This window comes from Sarcophilus harrisii, chromosome 6 (genome assembly GCF_902635505.1).
Source record: "Sarcophilus harrisii chromosome 6, mSarHar1.11, whole genome shotgun sequence".
NCBI lineage: Eukaryota > Metazoa > Chordata > Mammalia > Dasyuromorphia > Dasyuridae > Sarcophilus > Sarcophilus harrisii.
The window spans coordinates 233977750-233991298 of NC_045431.1; the positions used below are offsets into that span (position 1 = coordinate 233977750).

Here is a 13549-nt window from a genome sequence, read left to right on the forward strand (position 1 = left end):
CTCTTTGGCAAAAGGTCTTCTAGCTTGAAAACTCCCAGGGATGGGGAACCCACCAAATCTTGAGAAAGCCTATCACCAATGGCTACTTTAATATCCCAAAGTGGACATCCCAGAATAATCTAGAACACAACATATCCCCAATATGATTCATTACCTTTCCCTCAAGCCCTCCCACTCTCTTCTTCCAAAGTTCCCTCTCTCTGTTAGAGGTGACAAGCAAGTCAATGAGACTTTCCTCGTCACCTTCAGATAATTGTGATGATTAAGAAATTCTCAATATCAATCTTAGATTGGCCATTTTATAACTCCCCTCCCTTTCCTATTTCAAGCTTTAGCTTCTGGAAGCTTCCAGAAGGCAGAGCCCTACTCTTTCAAGATCACAAAAGGAGAGCTGGCAGAAAGAGAACATCAGCATGATTATGCTCAGCATGATTTACAGCTCAGCATACAGGGCAGGTGAAAGGGCCACAGTCTCATTGGAAAAGTTGGAGTCAGGATTTGAATCCAAGTCCTCTTGCCCCCCAAGCCTTGTGCTACCATGGAACTGTCTGCTTGTCTCATCCCCCAGGATCTAAGGCAAGCTAATTTTTCAAGCTGACCCCTGTCTCCTTCCTTAATTCTAGCCCTGGGTAGTTCTTCAACATTCCCTACTTTCAGGTCAAGCTGGATGAATCCCTTCTCTACCTGGCTTTCCCAGATCCTTTCCTTTGTGCAGCCTGATGATTAAAATGCCCTTTTCCTCCAAGATGTGCCCATTACCACCACCACTGTCCCCTACTCCAGTCCCACAAAGGTTAACTTGAATTCTGAGAATTTGGGGGAGATGGAGGGAGAATTGGAGGGCCTTGGGGACACTTGTGTTGTTATTAATCAATTCTTTCAGCCATCCCCAACTCTTTGACCTGTAGAAGAAATGACACACAGGACCGAGGCAGAAACCGAATCACTCGTTTATTTAATACCCATTCTGACCAGATACTGAGAATTCTGGGCATCTACGGGAGGGAAGGGCCATAGGGACTGTCCCACTGGGATGAGGGAGTAGGGCTAGTCGAGGGGATGGGCCTACTGTGGGCATCTATGGAAGCAGGACTGGGACAGAATGCAGGGGTCCCTGAGGAGGGAAGGGTGGGAGCTTAGTAACGCCCCTGATGGCTCGCCATGTACCGAATCAAAGGAACCATGTAAACAAAAAATAAGATGATGAAGATGATAAGGACCAACACGTTCAGGACAATGGCGCCAATGTTCAGCTGTTTGGAGGTGTTTCCATAGCTCGAGGCCCCGTTCATGTCCCCAAGCAGCTTCCGGTCCCTGGACTAGGAGCAGAAACAGACAGACACAAACCAAAAGGCAGAGAGTGAGATTCCTGCACATGGGGGGCCCTGAAGCCTCAGTCTCCCCATCTCTATCCCAGGGGGACTTGACTTGTCTGGGAAAAGGTCAGAACTGGAAGAATAGGAAGGGGGGAAAAATTAAACCTGGAAGGAAAAAGGACTGTGAGCTGGTCTGTGCAGCCTAACCTGCAGTATCTTCAGGAGCCGCCAGGCCTCCAATCAGAGTGGGCTGGGCAGCATGTCAGCAGCCCCTCCTCAAGGTCCTGCCTGTTTGGCTTCCAGTCACAAGGAGGCAATTCAGCCAGAATTCCCAATTTGTCACCCTCATTCTGTAGTTTTCTGCCTTAGTTCTTGTTTTTCTTGCTACCTTCTAGGTGTCCCATTTCTCCTCTCCCCCAACCCCGACTCAGCCCTGATCTTCCTAGTCTCTTGCACTTTGAGATTTATGGGAATCTCATCCACTTCCAGGGGTCCAAGACCACCATTCCAGGCTCCCTCCCATCCTGTCTCCTGAGCTCCAGGCAGACCCTCATTTTGCCTGCTGGACAGTTCCATCCAGCTGCTCTACCTGATCTGCCAAACCCCAGGCACAAAACACATAACCTCTGATTCTCCCCCCCCCCCCCCCCCAGTATCCAGCCAAGGGTCAAGTCTTCTCTGTTCTTCTGTCTTGACCCCTACAGTCACACAGTCATACCTAGTTCAGACTCACTCTGAGCTCTTAGATGTCTCCCTCTTCCCCCTGCACCTGTAGCAGGTGGAGGTGCTGATCTTCAGAACTCTGCTTAAGGACCTGACATGGCTCCCTATTGGCTATAAAACCAAGTCCAAACTTTTTAGACTGGCACGGGGCCCCACCCCACTTTAGTCCATCTTTTCAATTTTGTCTCTTCCTACTTCCTCCATACAAGACAATTGTGCAAGAGCAGCGAGTGAACACATACACACTCACACACATCTCCAATTCATTGACAGCTCTCACTCTTCCCTAAATGTTTCTAACTTTTTTCTATCTCTATTCTTTTTCCCAGTCTGCCCCCTATCTGAATGACCTCTTTCTTTCTGGACACCCTTTATCTTCCCAATGGCCACCTCAAGTACTGCCTCCATGGAGCTTTCCTCCTCTGTTGCTCCCTCTAGGAATAACTGGTTCCAGAAACCAGCTTCTTTCTTCCCCTGCTGCTCTGTCCTTCCTTAAGGACTGTACAATCTTTATCCTTGGTCAAATGTGAATTCGTCTTGCTGGAAGGTCTCAGAGGCCAGGGCACATAAATGTCCTTCCTCTCCATCCTCAATATTTTCTGAGTCATAACCAACAACACGTTACTGGGATCTCAGAGGATGAACTAAGGACTGAGAAGAGGAGAGAAAGAGGTAGATAGAAAAGGAAGAAATGAGCAAGTGAAGAAAGGAACTTGAAGAGAGAAAAGGGAGTGGAGTTGGAAGGAGAAACGGGGAAGAAGGAATGTTGCTGAGAGGGAAAGATTGGGTAATAAGGGGAGAGGGAAAACAGTGGGGATGAGAAGAGGGAAGGAGGAAAAGAAAAAAGAGGAGGAGATTGGAGCAAGAGAAGGAAGGAGCTGGGTGAGATGAAGAACGGGGAGAAAGAGGGACAGAGTAGTGGAAGAAGGAAGGTAACAAGGAGAGGAGAGGAAAAGATGCAGAGAGAGACAGGCAGAAGGAAGAAGAAAAGGGAGAGAGAGAAGGAGCAGGGGAGGACTGGGAGATCCGAGGGAAGGAGCTGAGTGGATCAAGGGAAGTTGGAAGGGGAGCGCGCAGCCAAGGGATCCCTCTCTTTGGGAGTCAGGTGTCCCTCCCCTGCTGTGCGGCGCGGCTGCTGAAGTTACCTTGACCGAATACACGAGCGCCACGAAGCTGAGACAACAAGGGTTCCCCAACACCAGCATGTTGAAGAGGGAGAGCAGCAGGTAGTCCCGAGGAGGGTTCGAAGTGAGCCCCTTCGCGGGTTCCCCGCCCTGCATGGGGATGACTGTGTGGTCAGACATGGCTCGGACTGGCGGGCTCGGAGACGAACTTGGACAGCTTCAGACGGACGCACAGGGTAGGGCTTCTTCGGAGACTCGCAGCACCCGTGAGCGCAGCAGGGAAGTTGAAGGGTTCCTGTGAGTTAGCGAAGGTTTAAGGGCCCCGCTGGAGGCACGGTCCAGGGCGGGGCTGGGGGCAGGACCTGGGACAGGGCCGAGATCTCGCAATCCTCCTCCTCCAGCTCCGCCCGTCCTCGCCCCTTTGTGCCCCTTCCCATTCATCCCGCTCCTCCCGGCACGCTCCCCATTCCAGCACCCCTTGCAAGTCCCGAGCGCTGTCCCCCGGAGAGAGCCAGCTTCAGACGCCCCTGCCTCCCCTATCATCCCCGCTCCTCTGGGCTTCGGCAAGGGGATGGCGCAGTCGTCCAGATCTGTTCTAGACCCGATCTGGAGGGCTAAGTACAGCCCTCGGCCCTGCCTTGAATCCACTCCACTGAGCTCTTAAATATAGCTTTTTAGCCTAGGAATTATTCGGCAAATGACCCAACTCTAGTGACGACATCAAGATGATGGGAGGGAGGGAGAGTGGGCTCACTACTGCTAGGGACAAGCCCCCACGTTCCACAGGCGCCGCAGAGCCGGTAAGCCAAGGTCGCCTGGACTCCAATCTTGAGGTTGCTACTAAGCCGCAGGTTCTGGGCCTCAGGTTCCCCTTGTGAAATGAAGGTGGGGCTCTGTGCAGAGGTTTCACGTGTGCGGTGAGCGTTTTGGCAAGATGGGCGGGACTGGGGACCTCTTGCTGGGAGGGGAGCAGCTACAGGATTCCGAAGTCACAGAGGAGCCACGTGTCGCATCTGTGAAACGGTTCCCTTTGAAAAGGTCATCTTTAAAAAAAAAAAAAATTCTGCTTCAAAATGGAGTCAGTCACCGGGAGCCCTCGGAGCTGGAGCCCGAACTCGCCCATCCGGCGCTGGAGCTTGGCTCCGAGGGTGCCTCGGCCAGACGGCTAAACGACACGTCTGAGGAACGTTCGCTCTAATCTGGTCCAGAACCCTGCTGGACGGCTCACCAAACAGCAGCCGGGCTGGATACTGCATCTGGCCAGACTGTGGCTCCTTCCAAATCGGTTTCTAAGCCCTGGAAAGTTTGTGTAGAGCCTTCAAGGCCAGGTGAGTATTGAATAAAACTTCCCTTTGTCCTCCTCGGGCTTATCACCGTTCATCAGAGACACACAAGTGTGTGTCATGTGTCAGCAGGAGAACCCAAACCCAGACCTTCCTTCTCTCCCTGGGCAGCCCCTCATGTGGCTAAGGAGCTGGAAGAGGGGGAACACGCTAGTATCTCTCCAGAGAAAACCCCCAAAAAGATCAGAGACAAGAAAACCACCTGGGTGTGGAAAGCCGTGGATGACCTGGGCTCAGTCTCCATTTCCTTCCTGGTTGATGATGACAATGAAGACTGGCCAGATTTCGCTACTGACCGCAATGGAAAGAATGCATGATCCTGAGTTCCAGTCTAACCTTTGAAACTTCCTTACTGGATGAGCATGGACAAAAATCGCCAAACTTCCGTCTGCCTCAGTTTCCTCAATTGCAAAACGGGGATATTCTAGCATTTGCCCCCCCAGGGTTATGAGGATTAAACGAGATCATTATCTCAGCACAGTATCTGACACATAGCAGGTGCCTTTGCAATGCTTATTTCCTTCTGCCCCCACCCCAAATCGCAGAAAACGAAGGACAGATGCTGGATAATATAGTATTAATGTAAACCAGATGTTAAGTGAATGGCAAAGACTTGCCCATCCCCTGTGTTCCCTAATAGGGCATAAATACATTTCCCCTTGATTGAATCAGAAGGGCGAGACCATTGCCTTTCTATAACTATAAACTGAGCTGTTATAGCTTTGAGCTATAAACTATAAAAGTACAGCTTTCTATAACTAAACCTTCATTTGGTTCGTCAGCAGATTGCTGGAGTGTGACTTTTGAACCTATCCCAGAGGGAAGTTGAAGGAAGGGGAATTTCCTTCCTCCGTTCCCCTACACAGGTCGTGGTATCTATTTCACTTAATAGAAGAGAATTGAAGTTTGGGATTGAGCAGTTCAAGAGCATTCAAACCACAGAGATGGATACTTTAGGAGATGAGGGAGCAGAGCTCTACACTCTGTAGAGAGATACAGATAACAAAGGGGATCAGCTCCAGAAAGCCCAGCTAAGTAACTGTGGGAGGATAGGCTGGAAGGGGAGGAGGAGTCCCCATAGGTTCAGGAGTACTAGAAGCCTGAGTTGCTTTGTGTGGTGATCTTCTTCTTTAAAATAATAATAATAATAGTTCTCTCTGAGAGAGAGGGTTGGTTTCTCAGGGAGGTTTTCTGGATGCAGCTTTAGTTTCAGTTACAATCAAATAATCACCCAAAATTGCAGCCAGCTGATAAAAGTTCAGATCTTTTATTGTGTCCTTCAATATAGCCCGGTTAGTTTTCTTAGAGGCCTATCTCACTGCTTGGTTCCAAGAGCTTTTGCAGCTTTGTCCTTGGCTTCTGCCTCTGCTTTCTTCAGCCTCCAGCCAGCACCAGGGTGGAAGATGCAATGAATCTCTTTTGCCTCGAAGATAGGGTTTGTGGCACTTCCTCCCAGAGTGCTCCTCTCCAACCCCAGTCAATGTTCCTAAGTAATTCTGAGTGTAAAAGGCTGACTCCACCTTCTGGAGGCAGGGATTAAGGGAGGTGTGAATTCCGATATCAATTTCTAAACCCTGAAATCTCCCAAACATGTGAACTCCAATGAGTACTTAAATATTTCTTGCTTCTATGAGCTCTCTAAAGGTGTGAACACAAGCATCGTTTCTATCAGTTGTACTTAGTACCTTGTTTCAAGTTCTGGCCCAAAATATCTCCTTCTAAGATCAAATCAATCATATTGAACCATGCTAAATTAGATAATTATTGTCTCTATCAACTCTAATGGCTTAACAGTTTGTAAAGATTCCAACAGCTTTGGCCCAGGCGCTCTCTGCCTCAGTGTACTCTAAGTGGAGTCCACTTCCCACTGAAGTTGTGTGGATCTGTGAGTCAGTGAGCCCTGCTCTATGAGGTGAATGGTCTATAACTGTAGTCCTTACCATCAGCTCTTAGTAAATGTCTTTGCTTGAGTTATCATGTCTGGCTAATGTTCCCTGGGTAAACCTACTGATGGTGGCTCCATATTTGTAGAAATAGGAAAGCGGTCCCATAGGTAAACCTGGAACCCAGAGAAGTAGCTTATTTACTCCCTAAGAAATGTCAATGTGGAAGGGGTGGCCCAGAGGGGATGTTGCATTACACATTATTCTCCTTTGTGGGCTCTGTTCCTTGATCAAACTGACCTCCTCCCTGCCAACCGTTGTACAAGCTACCCCCCTTACCTCTGCCTTTCAGAATCCCTCATTTCAAGGCTAATCTCACGTGCCATCTCCTACAAGAAACCTTTCCCAGTCTTCTGTCTCACACCTTCCTAAGGACATAGGTTGGCCATTCTTTGTAGCAGTCAAATCATTATCAAATACGAAGATCTTTGTCAAGTGCTGAGCACAATGGCTGGCACGTGGTAGGTGTTTAATAAGTAGTCCTTCCCTTATTCCCTTTCAGTAATGGTTATAGTAGGAGAGTTGGGACACTCCCTGCTCCCCTCTGCTGCTTCCAGGCTCTCCTTCCACCACGTCATTCATTTTTGAAGAGGACCAATGAAATCACAGAGTGCTGACTCCTGGTGTCCAACTGCCACTCAGCTCTCATCCGTGTTTCTGAGCCCAATAGTCCAGTAAGCCATCGTGGAAGTCCTCACTCAGTGAGCTCTTGTTAGAGGCAGCTCTGACTCTCTTAGTTCAGGTTCCATGTCCAGTCAAACAAGGTCCTCATGGGTCATTGAACAATTAAGAAAAGACTCTGCTTTCCTAAGTAAAGCTAGGATGCACCATACCAAGGTACAGAGACAGCTTCCCTGGAAACACGCTCCCCCTTGACTCCATTTGGAAGTGGACCTGGTCAACGGGGCAGGTGACAGGGACTCAGAAATGAGAGCAAACTCAGGCCGTGCTCCTCGGAAATCCACCAAGCAAAGAGGCCCCAACTCCCCACAGGTGGAACATTTTGTGCTGTCAGGTGACCCTGAAGCACCATCAAGGCTCACCATCCCAATCATGCCCCAAGAGCAGCTTTGCTCCCACCATTTTGCTGCACAGTCTTCCTCCAGAAGCAGTACCAGGGCAAAAAGCAAAAAGGAAAGACTATACTCCCCTCTAGAGTCACAGAAAAAGGAGAAACATATAGAGGACAAAAGGCAGACTTTTTTTCTCTCTTTTTGAAAGGTCCAAATTTCAGATCTCTGTATTCTGGTGCATTTGGTGGGTGATAATGAATTTACACAGTTCACTGTGGATCTTTAAGGCAAGGCACCAGGAAACCATTTCTCCTCCTCTCAGGATCATCAGAAGCAGGCAACCCTTCCCAGAATCCAAGTGGATGCCAAGGTCCTGCCAGTACTGATGCCCCTGGGGCAGTTCCTCAATCCTGCAATAGCTGCTGATGGTGTGGTGGTGAAGGGTGGCAGGGTCTGCCTGCCTGCCTCCAGGCTCCCCATTCCAATCCATACTGTGCTTTTAAAATCCGGGACTGACCCTACCTCTCCCTCCTCCACATTTCAATCCGCTCCATCACTGCTCCGTGGTGTCCTCCTCTTTTCTTCTCCGTTAGGTTGTGATCTTCTCAATAGCCCTTCTTTGTACCCCCATACTTGACATGCAGTTGGTGCATTTTAACTGACTTACTGAGCAAAACCATTTTGTTCCTGAGAGACATCAAGGGAATCAATAATAAAATATCTTTGTCCTCTTACTTTTATGTGGAGGGGCTGCCCCCTTCTTCCACAGGGACTCAGTTTGTCTAGTTTGTTTTCCAGGCACCAGTACCATGGCCATTACCTAGGAAATTGTGTCATTGATGCCCTTCCTCTGCCCCCTTAGATACCAGTTGTGCAACCTGGAACTCTGATTCCACTGAAAGGACATCTGGGATCTCCAATCCCTAGGGCCATGAAGTCAGACTCAAAGAATAAGGAGAAGGCACTAAGCTGCACATACATGGCAAAGGAATAAGCATTTATGAAGCACCTACTATGTGCCAAGCCCTCTGCCCAACACTCTACAATGATCTGGTTTCCTCCTTGCAACAGCCCTGGGAGGCAGGGACTGTTATTATCCCCATTTTATGGTTAAGAGACTGGGGCAAATTCAGTGTCTTACCCAGGGTCACCCAGCTAGCAAGAATCTAAGACCAAATTTGAACTCAGGGCTTCCTGACTCCAGACCCAACAAACTCTTCTACTGTACCACCTAGCCGCCCACACCCAAGAACAAGTAATTGCTTTTCCAAAGAGACAAAAGGGAGTTCCACTGCAGGGAACTTGGAGCTCTGATGCTGCCTAATGGTCATTGATTCTGGACACATCTCAGTACCTGCCAAAGGCCCCACTCGGTCTGGTCCTGGTGGATACAGGCCTCTGGAAATCAAGACCAGGCAGGTCTTATCCCATTGTAGGGGCCAATCCTGCTGACCAATGCACTTTGTCTCTTTCTGAGCTGGAGCCTGTTTGGGGCCCTGGGTGGAAGAGAGACTTTCAGGGACCTTGACAAAGGGGCCCCACCAGGAGACTCAGGCAAGTCAGGCTGGTTCTCTCCAACCTGAGGAGGCCAAGAAAGAGTTTTCTTCACCTTCTGTCTCCCCCAAAACCTGACCGAGGGGTCTGGACCCCAGGATTTTTTAGGCTGAATTTCCCATCCCTCTGCTCAGAGCCTTGGCCAGCATGACTGCATCTGGTGTGGTCAATGTGATATCACAGTGACAGCAGGAAAGGATCTCTGGTAGCATGACAACACAGGCCTGAGGACAGACAAGGAAGGCATCTTGGGCTCCTTCCCAGCCGCAGGAAGTCAAGATCTTCAGCAAAGCGGGAAGTCCACAGTATTGACAGGATCACAGTGATAGACATGGTGAGTCCCAGCTGCCCTCCTCCCAGATGTCACAGGGCCGGGGAAGTACGCCAACTTTGTCCATCTCCATTTCTAGAAAAGAAATCCCTCTCCCAAGTTGAGCATGGTGATCATGGTATGGAATGGTTTGGATAACTCTAAGAAGGAACCAGGGAGAAGGAGAGGCTATGAACGGATGCTAAGGGAAGTGAGCAGAACCAAGAGAACATTGCACTAACAACAAAATTTGTGATGATCAACTCTGATGGACTTGGCTCTTCAACGATGAGGTGATTCAGGGCAATTCCATAGCCTTGTGACGGAGAGAGCCATCCATATTCAGAGAGAGGACTATGGGGATGAATATGGGTCACAACATAGTATTTTCACCTTTTTGTTGTTGTTGTTTGCTTACTTGTTTTTTCCTCATTTTTTCCTTTTTTTCTTGCACAGCATGATAAATGTGGAAATATATTTAAAAGAATTGCACACGTTTAAACTATATTGAATTACTTGCTGCGTAGGTGAGGGAGGAGGAAGGGAGGAAGGGAGAAAATTTTGGAACATAAGCTTTTGAAAGGGTGAATATTGAAAACTTTCTTAGCCTGTATTTTGAAAAATAAAAAGCTATTATTTAAAAAGAAGAAGAAGAATGAAGGATGAGCAACCACAGTAGCGATCCTGTGCCAGATACAGACTGGATAATCATGTCCCAGCATTCAAACCTTCAAAGTAAGACAAGGAAGGCAATAGATTTAACAGATTACAGTGCATTAAACATACATTTTCACACATGTTGGTGGTACTTCAGAAATTGGTAGATATTCATTAAGAAAAGCTATGAAAGCCTTTTTTAATGTTGAAGTGATTTTTAAATGTTGAAGAATTTATCTAGCATGCTGATTAAAAAAATAGCCCAAAGAACTAGTTTTAAATTCACATTAAATTATTTTAAATTGAGCCAATTTGTTAATTGAATCTCAGCAATTGTAGTCTCAGCATCACTCTTCTAAATTGTGTAGTTAAGCTATTTCTAGTCATATGAAAAGATGCTCCAAGTCACTATTAATCAGAGAAATGCAAATTAAGACAACTCTAAGATACCACTACACACCTGTCAGATTGGCTAAGATGACAGGAAAAAATAATGATGATTGTTGGAGGGGATGCGGGAAAACTGGGACATTGATGCATTGTTGGTGGAGTTGTGAACGAATCCAACCATTCTGAAGAGTAGTTTGGAACTATGCTCAAAAAGTTATCAAACTGTGCATACCCTTTGATCCAGCAGTATTACTACTGGGCTTACATCCCAAAGAGATACTAAAGAAGGGAAAGGGACCTGTATGTGCACGAATGTTTGTGGCAGCCCTCTTTGTAGTGGCTAGAAACTGGAAACTGAGTGGATGCCCATCAATTGGAGAATGGCTCAATAAATTGTGGTATATGAATATTATGGAATATTATTGTTCTGTAAGAAATGACCAGCAGGATGATTTCAGAAAGGCCTGGAGAGACTAACACGAACTGATGCTGAGGGAAATGAGCAGGACCAGGAGATCATTCTATACTTCAACAACAATACTATACGATGACCAGTTCTGATGGACCTGGCCATCCTCGGCAACGAGATCAACCAAATCATTTCCAATGGAGCAGTAATGAACTGAACCAGCTACGCCCAGAGAAAGAACTCTGGGAGATGACTAAAAACCGTTACATTGAATTCCCAATCCCTATATTTATGCACACCTGCATTTTTGATTTCCTTCACAAGCTAATTGTACAATATTTCAGAGTCTGATTCTTTTTGTACAGCAAAATAACGGTTTGGTCATGTATACTTATTGTGTATCTAATTTATATTTTAATATATTTAACATCTACTGGTCATCCTGCCATCTGGGGGAGGGGGTGGAGAGTAAGGGGTGAAAAATTGGAACAAGAGATTTGGCAATTGTTAATGCTGTAAAGTTACCCATACATATAACCTGTAAATAAAAGGCTATTAAATAAAAAATTAAAAAAAAAGATAAATTGTGTAGTTAAGAAACTTTGTCAAGACTTTTTGAGGCAGTCAAGGTTAAAAGATTTATCCAGAGTCACACAGCTAGTCATGTAAAATATTTTTAAAACCAGTTAATTTTGTAAAAACTAAGATGTCCACCTGGTCCTGTTTTTCAATAGGTATTGAATAGCTCTCTGAATTTCAACTGTATCACATGTCCTATTACAATTGATGATGAGACATGATTGTCTGAATTGTCATGAAACCAAGAGTCCACCATTCAAGGGGAATGCCAATACTTCCAAAAGAGAGCGCAAACTGAAAACTGCTACAGGATTTTGTTTTTGCCTGGGACAATTGATGGGCTAACTTCCGTATGTAGGGTCTTTTTGATTCAGTTTAACAGGAACATTTTCCCACTTGATTCTGAGCTTCACAAGGAAACCCTGTAAGTAATGTGGAGCTTGCTCTGTCAGAAATGACTCACTTTGAATCAAACAAAGTTAAGAGAGTTTTTCCCACATTATGGCAGGTGCCCTCTGACATATATATATATATATATATATAGTTATTAGAAGGAGGTACATATCAACAGAATAATTAGAAAACAGTGAGTTTTCATGTAGTTTATTGATTTTATTTACAAAGTTTTATAGTGCATACAAATCAGTGATCAAAAGAAATGCTTTAATATTAAGTCTTTGGAGTAGTTCATTCTTTTAGAGTGATCTAAAATGACATCTTAGTAAGGGGGAAGTAGAAAAAATATAAATAGAAGGGTTTTTTTAAAATAAAAATACAAATTTTCTTAATTAAAAGTTTTCATTGTAATCAGACTATTTTAACAAGAATTATTCCAAATATGAATAGGACTTGAATATGACAGTAATACTTTTCAAAATTAGATAAAGGGTTTTACATATGCAAAACCCTGTGAATAATGTTCTCATATATTGGGGGGGGGGAAATGATTGTACTTGGGGAAAAAAAGGACAGAATGGGGTAAATTATACCATGTGAAGGGGCACAAAGGACCTGTTAAAATAGAGGGGGAAAAGGAAATAGTGAGTATCATTACCTTACTTTCATTGGATTTGACTCAAAGAGGGAATAACATACACACTCAGCTGGGTAGAGAAATTTATCTTACCTTATAGGGAAGTAGGAGAGGAAAGGGGAAGGAAAAGGGGTGCTGATAGAAGGAAGAAAGAACAGACTGAGAAAGGTGGTGGTCAAAAGCAAAATACTGGTGAGGAGAGAAAGGGTGAAAGAAGAGAAAGAAAAGTGTAAAAATATATTTTCTGCTTCACCCCACCCTAATTCGAAACCTAACCTTAACCCGTTTACCACAACAAACCGAGATCCCCAGGTAAGGTCAAAAACACACCCACATGACTACTTGCATTTTTGTTTTTCTTCTCGGGTTATTTATGCCCTCTGAATTCAATTCTCCCTGTGCAACAAGAGAACTGTACGGTTCTGCGCATATATACATATCTAGGATATATTATAACATATTTAACGTGTATAAGACTGCCTGCCATCTGGGGGAGGGGGTGGAGGGAAGGAGGGGAAAAGTTGAAACAGAAGGTTTTGCAAAGGTCAATGGTGAAAAATTACCCATGCATATGTTCTGTCAATAAAAAGCTATAATAATAATAATAAAAAAAAAAACCACACCCACACAACTGAACAAAAACTTGCAAAGATGATTCCACTCCTGCTTGGAACGTGAAATCTGGGCGTGAAATCTAGCAGATCTCAGAGGTGAACAGCTCGTGTTGGGAGAGAATTCAGCAGGGATCACAATTCAAATAGTAGTCCTGAGTGAAACAAGGTGGGCAAATTTACCCAAGTCAGAGCTGAATACCAGCGGGAAAGGAAGCAGAATCTTTGCCTGGGGCAGAATGGTGGGAGGTCCGATGGTCCCACAACAGAGAGACACCAGGTATGGGGAAGCTTTCCCCAGGAAGCTTTCCTGGAGGGAGAGGGCCATTGAAGCTCAGCATTCAAGGACAAGCAGGGAGAGGGCAGAAGATGAGGGCTCTTGTAAGCGGAGGGAGGCACGTGGTCAAAGCTTAAGGTGGGGAAAGAATCTGATGATTCCATTTGGGCCAGAGGAGGAAAGGAAAGTGTTATCACTTTCATAGTAAGGTGGCAAGTACTCATGGGGTGGGAGGACTGTCCGGAAGAGACTCCTCTCTTTTACCCC

General features: G+C 46.0%; 1 protein-coding gene across 1 annotated transcript; it reads right to left on the reverse strand.

Annotated features, from left to right (window-relative positions):
• Positions 1-930: 930 nt before the first annotated feature.
• LOC100923025 (dispanin subfamily A member 2b) lies at positions 931-3476 on the reverse strand. Its single transcript, XM_003774237.4, has 2 exons — positions 3185-3476; positions 931-1319 (listed from the first exon to the last, which is right to left on the reverse strand). Exons 1-2 carry the CDS (start codon positions 3341-3343, stop codon positions 1137-1139), a joined length of 342 nt encoding a protein of 113 aa, XP_003774285.1. The 5' UTR covers positions 3344-3476; the 3' UTR covers positions 931-1136.
• Between the last annotated feature and the right edge of the window lie 10073 nt (positions 3477-13549).

Coding starts and splice junctions, on each gene's coding strand:
- LOC100923025 (XM_003774237.4), bottom strand. CDS start 3,343: ATGTCTGACCACACAGTCATCCCCATGCAGGGCGGGGAACCCGCGAAG. Junction 1,320..3,184: donor CGCTCGTGTATTCGGTCAAG/GTAACTTCAGCA, acceptor TTCTGCTCCTAG/TCCAGGGACCGGAAGCTGCT.